The sequence below is a fragment of the Poecilia latipinna genome, unplaced genomic scaffold (genome assembly GCF_001443285.1).
Source record: "Poecilia latipinna isolate Pla-1442-1.1 unplaced genomic scaffold, P_latipinna-1.0 Scaffold135, whole genome shotgun sequence".
NCBI classification, from domain to species: Eukaryota; Metazoa; Chordata; class Actinopteri; order Cyprinodontiformes; family Poeciliidae; genus Poecilia; species Poecilia latipinna.
Genome location: NW_015112751.1, coordinates 526,307 through 532,373, shown reverse-complemented (window position 1 = coordinate 532,373; position 6,067 = coordinate 526,307). Strand labels below are relative to the sequence as shown.

General features: G+C 40.9%; 1 protein-coding gene across 1 annotated transcript in view; it reads left to right on the top strand.

Moving 5' to 3' along the window:
• The window catches only part of irx4a (iroquois homeobox 4a), a 9,057-nt gene extending 7,877 nt beyond the window's left edge, over positions 1–1,180 (top strand). The window contains exon 5 of the mRNA XM_015028794.1: positions 399–1,180. Coding sequence (XP_014884280.1) covers positions 399–1,123 — 725 coding nt within the window. The 3' untranslated portion in view covers positions 1,124–1,180. The remainder of the gene's footprint in view (positions 1–398) is intronic.
• Positions 1,181–6,067: the final 4,887 nt, after the last annotated feature.

Here is a 6,067-nt window from a genome sequence, read left to right as displayed (position 1 = left end):
ATTAAAAAATTTTTAAAAATAAAAAGTTTTGGGCCCTTTTAATGTTTTTTTCCAAAAGTTTTTCACCAAAAAAAAAAAAAAAAAAAATAGGCTAAAACTGTTATTAGCATATAATAAGCAGTAGAGTTTTAATACGTAGACTTCTGCAAGCAGTTTGTATACAGGGATACGTCTTGATACCATCTTGGTTAAGGATTTTTATTTTTATTTTCTTTTGTTATAGACTTTTTAAGTTATTTTTAATGTATAGGCTCAGTGATTGTGGTAGGTTCAAATAATGATTCCTGTGAAATCAAACATGCTCGGGCTCGTTGTTGTGCTCCTTTCCCGACGTAAATGTAACCCCCCCCCCCTTTTTTTTTTTTTCCAAATAACTCCTTTCCTCCCTTTCCCCGCAGACACCAGAAGTCGAGCTGATAAGGAACTCCAGCTGAGCGACCTGGACGATTTTGACACGCTCGAGTCTGAAAGCTCTGAGTGTGAGATGAAGCATCGGTACCACATGAACACGCACATGTCGACGACAAGCGACTGCTCCGCCGAGCACCTCATTAAGAACGCGTCTCTGAAGATCTCTGTTCCGGTGCCTCTCGGCGGGGAGCAGGACTTGGGTAAAACCTGCATCAAAACGAGTCCGGAGGACTTCCAGCCGGACAGCATGCAGCAGCAGCAGCAGCAGCAGGCTAAGTCGTGCTACACTCAGCAGCAGCAGCAGGGTCACCAATTATTAGACGGCAAGCCTCGAATCTGGTCTTTGGCACAGACAGCAACGTCCCTGAACCAGACTGAATATCCGTCCTGCATGCTGAGGTGCCAGGCGCCGCCCTCCTCACTCACCGAGTCCCCCGCCGCCACTTCCCCCGTCACCGTCTTGGACAACCGGCAGGACTCGCCGGTCACCACGCTGAGGAACTGGGTGGACGGGGTTTTCCACGACCCCCTGTTCAGGCACAGCACTTTGAGCCAGGCTCTGACCAACACGACCGTCTCCTGGACCACGAACACCAAAGGCAGCGTGCTGGAGGCGGAGAGGAGTGCGGCCGCCTTGCAGCAGCACCAAGACCCGCCCAAAGACAGTGCCATGAGTTTCCCAAAAACTATCAACAAACTTTTTTGCTCCTAACGTAACTAACTCACAGATAAAGACTTCTTTTGGGACAAAAAAAAAAAAAAAACCGAGGTGGATAAGCCTGTTAAGTCTCCACGATTCCTTTATGTTTTATTATTTTTATCTGTATTCATAAACTGTTACAGACGTAAAACATCCGGATCAGTTGATTCATTTAAACCAACGCACGCACAAAATTAAATAATAATTAATAATAATAAAAAAAATGTATAAATAACAGTTTACAACTCGAAGGGGAAACAAAAAAAAGTAGACCTGCGATTATTATTTAATTATTTTTTTCAAGATTTCTTTTACTATGAGCATGCAAATGTTAATAATTAAGCATAATTTAAGTCTCAGCGGATGAGAATCACTAAAGAAGAAGAAGAAAAAAAAGTCTCACATGTGCACTGCTCTCTCTGAAGAAGTGACTGAGAGCGTTTCGACTTTGTTCACTGGAAATAAAAGCAGTCGCTTTCTGAAGACGAGCTTGTCATGTCGGGTTAATGCTGAGAGTTGCTGTCCAGGGTGCTGAAGACGCTCTTTACTCCAGAAAACGACTCCTTCCAACTGCGGGACGCTTAAAACTTACATTTATACATGCCATTCAATTTCTAATCATTCCAATTCAGACGCCTTTCTTTTACTGTCACTTTTAAAGGAAAACATCAATTTCTATTTAATGACAGCTTGTAAATAAAGCAGATCAAAGCACGAGGCAGGCCAATGTCTGTATCTAAGATCTGCCTCATTAATTCCCTCTAAACAGCCTGTAATTGGGATGTTTGCAGTCATATTTCATGTCAAGCTATTGATTTCTTCCCTCACCTCTCTTCCCTCTCTGATAATATTATCGAGACAGTTCAGCATATCATCCACCGCGGGGCTGTCAAAAGGGTAAGATATTCTAACAGCTTCAAACGGAAGTCATCTGAAGAGCTGAATTTATGTTCAGGTTCTGCAGAGTCTGTGTGGGGCCCCAAACACAATTTGATTTGATTTCTCCAACTACAACCACTCGTGTTGGGGCCGTGTGGATTGTGTCAGAGCTTAACTCGATTATTCCAAACCAAACAGAAATTAAAAATAAAAAAATAAAAAAAATATATGTATATCAGAGTTGTGGTTTGTGTGTTTTGGTCGTTAGTGTGAGATCAGAAGCATGGTTCCCCGAGAGGCTCGTCCAGGGCACCATTTGTGCAACAATGGCCACTGTCATACTTTGACCTGAACACTTTGACCCCACTGACTTCCATACGAACATTTTAAACAACAGGAGCAAACAAAGAAGGAATAAAAAATACATTTGTCAACGTGATTCATGCAACAATTTTAGCGCCTGTATTGCCATCCCTGTTGATTTTGGAGCCTCAAGCAGGTTTTTCTTTGCCTTCGAGATGAGGCTCTGCCATGTCCACACTTCCATTTTTCAAGAGGAAGGACCCCACAAAGAAAAACAAAAACAAAAATAAATAAGAATAAAATAAAAATGAAAACCTGATGCTGACTCCCCTTCTGAGAAGTGTGAAAGGTTTTTTTTTTTCTTTTCTTTTTTTTTTATGTGAGAGGCTCTCACGTCGTCTAAAAGTGAAAAGGGCAAGGGAACTCAAATTAGTTGTTGTAGATAAAAGGGCAAAAAGAAAAGGAGTCAAGGGTACTTGACAGTAATGGCGAAAGTGGAGCTCTCGGGGGACCCTGTCTGTCCTGTGAGAGAAAGAGGAGGAGGGCTTTAGTGATGAATTTTAATAGGAAAAGAGCCAACAACTGAGATCTGCTTCTTTTTTTTTTTTTTTGAGCGAAATAAACATCTATACATAAGAGCCTTTATTAGGATTCTATTCTTTCTCTCTCACTCTTCACTTAACCCTATTTGTCTTGCACATGAAATCGCTCATGACGGAAATTAGCAAATAATAAAGAACAGACAGTCTCGCCTTCTAATAAATTTAGCACGAAGACCAGGCCTCGAAACCAAACGGCCTTTCCAACCAGAGACAGAGAAATAAGGAAACGCAAGAGGAGGGAGAGGAAGGGACAAATCCTGTGTGCAGAAAGGCAGGGCTGGTATAACCAAATCAGTCAGCCGTGGTAAATACGAACGCACAGAGGGAGCGTGATGGTAAATTAACAGGAGCTTTTTACATAGAGGCCAAATAAAACTGCAATCAGTGACGCGTTACTTTTCATTAAGCCGCTTTGACAGCAGCATATTCCGCCACTCCGACACAGGGAGCAGGGGGCCCAGGTTGGAAATAAACTGCTCTCGAACCGAGAGTCATAAGATAATTCCTTAAGCTCCATTAACAACTCTTAGCCGCAGGAAATGGGCTCCCCCTGAAAACATCTCCAAATCTAAAAGCTTTATCGACCTGGCAAACCTCAGCTGATGGCTTCTTTTTTTTTTTTTTTTTTTTCTTTTCCTAACCTCCTCCCCCCTGCCCCCCACACACCATCCACCCCATCTTACCTCTCACTCTCTACACCCCCTCCCTTTTTTTTTCTTTTTTCAACTTAAGGGACAGAAACGTCCAGCTGAGGTAATAGACTTTGACACAACACATTAAATGGGAAATGAGAAAAGGGAGAGGAAAGGGCACTCTTAAACGCCTTTTAAACATTACCAATTAGAGGTTTTAAACTTGAATAAGATGTAGGCCTTTGGCACATGCCAGGGTGATGGGACATTTAGCTGATGGGCCAGGCCAACTTGGTAAAACCAACACCTATCTAAGCACATCATTCCGCCTGTAACGGGAGAATCATATGATTGTAAACTTCATTTCACTTCTATAGGAAAAAAAACAAAACAAAAAAAACATGGATATTTGCCATTTAAAAAAACTTAATATAAAAGCAACACAACCTCCTTCTAAAATTTCTTAAATAATCTTTCCAGCAAACATTTTGGTTCGTTCACTGAAAGCCCACAAATGACCAAAGATGCCAAACGATCACCAGTGTGGCGTTTTGCCCCAGAGGGAAAGGCAGCCTGGGTCAGGTTAATACCTCTGTGACCCTGAGCCATAAATATATTTACACATCATTACACATCAACAGACACACACTTGAACTCTCTCTGCCTCCCGCGCGCACACACACGCAGAGAGTAGCCGTCCCGTAAAATGCGATGTCACAGTTGCATGCATGAGGCCCTAATTGAATATTTAATCTATCCGGCTAACATTAATATAGTGAGAATAGCGCTAATGTGATCAAGCCTTAATTGAAATGGTGTAAAGGACGATCACACACAAAAGGCAGTGTGTAAAAAATGCACACCAAGACAAACAGACACACGCACACACACACACAAAAATAATGTTCTCATGGCCCCTTTTAGAATCAACGGCATGAATGCTTTTCCCAGTAAAAATGAAGAGGATTAATCTTTTGGTTTGTCCTGGTAAGTATTTGCACCACTTGAACTTTCTACAATGTCGTTACATTACAATAACACTAAACTTAATTTAATTTTATTGGGATTCCATGTAATCGATCAATGAAATGTAGCATATAACTGGTAAGTCTGCAGGAAATAATATATAACGCTTACATTATTTTTACAGATAAATGTCTGAATATACTATTTATCACCCTTTTACTCTGATGTCCCTAAATAAGATTTACTGCAATCACTTGCTTTCAGACATCACAGTATTCATAAACATAGACCACATTTATATAATTTGAATATGAATATCAACACTGCCGTGCTGTCCAGGGCTCAGAAGTTAATTAAAAAAAAACATTATCGAACAAACAGCATCATGAGGTCAGGGTTTGGGAAGGCAGAGTTAGCGTATTAGCGTTCTTTGTACATCTTACAAGGTGTAGTTTAACCCATCGTTTAAAAATTGAAAGAGTTTGGCACAACTTCAGCCAAGATGTCCATGGTAAATTTTGGCTTATACTTTAGCTAAAAGTATTGGCAAAAGTTTCTGATTTTTGATGTGCCACATTGAGGGAAACAGAAAACAGAAAACTCCACCTGAAATTGCTTCCAAAGGTGGTTCTACAAAATATTTACTCAAGGTTGGCTGAGTAGATCTGCATGCCAAACTTTTGAGATTTATTTTGTAAAAAAAAATGTTCAAAGCTATGTGTCCTTTGCCTTACAAACGTGCATTTTTGTAACCGTCTATCAGAAAATCTCAATAAAATTCAGAAAATCTTGTGGTGAAGCTATTGATCATTAAATACTGTTGCAAAGCAGCTACAACAGACAGGATTTGATTTCATAAAAATCTAATCATATAACACCAAGATCTGGTTATTTCTGCAAATTAAACAAAAAACGCTTAGCCCAGCGAGGACGAGTGTGTTGTTTCGGGTTGTTTGTGCTTGAAATCACTCACAATTCCCACGACATTCGGCTTTGTGGTGAACAGCAGATTTAGCCGCTGTCGTCGTTCTGCCGCCACACTGAGGTGTGGACGTTTTATCCCACTGCTTTAAGATCTGAAGTGCCTCCTGCTATCCTTCCTCCACTGTTTGGAGATAGCGTCTGTGTGCTGATGCGGACTGGTGGTTGTGTGTGATGGCTTGCATTTCGTGGCCAGAGCCCTGCTGCCAAAAGAACATGTCCAGGATGCACCTTCAGCCCCTTGCGACTGGCCTTTATCAGTCCCCTGCTGCCATCACCTCCCTGCAGTCTTTCGACAGGTCAAGAAGTGTCAGTCTGAGGCGCAGTTGCTTTTCATCATCCCCGTCATCTTAAGCTGATCAGAAAAAAAACAACAAAAAAAACCCTTGATCCTTTTTCCAAATTCTGAATCACAAATGTTGAGAGTAAAAAAAGTAAAAAAAAATAAAATAAATAAAAATAAAACAACAACAGCAAAAGAAAGGAAAAAATGATTTGTAAATGCGTCGCGTTTTGCTGTTATTTGTAGGCAGACTTGGTTATCTTAATGTGCTCACCAATAGTTCAAGCTCCCTAAATAAAGTCTGGCATTG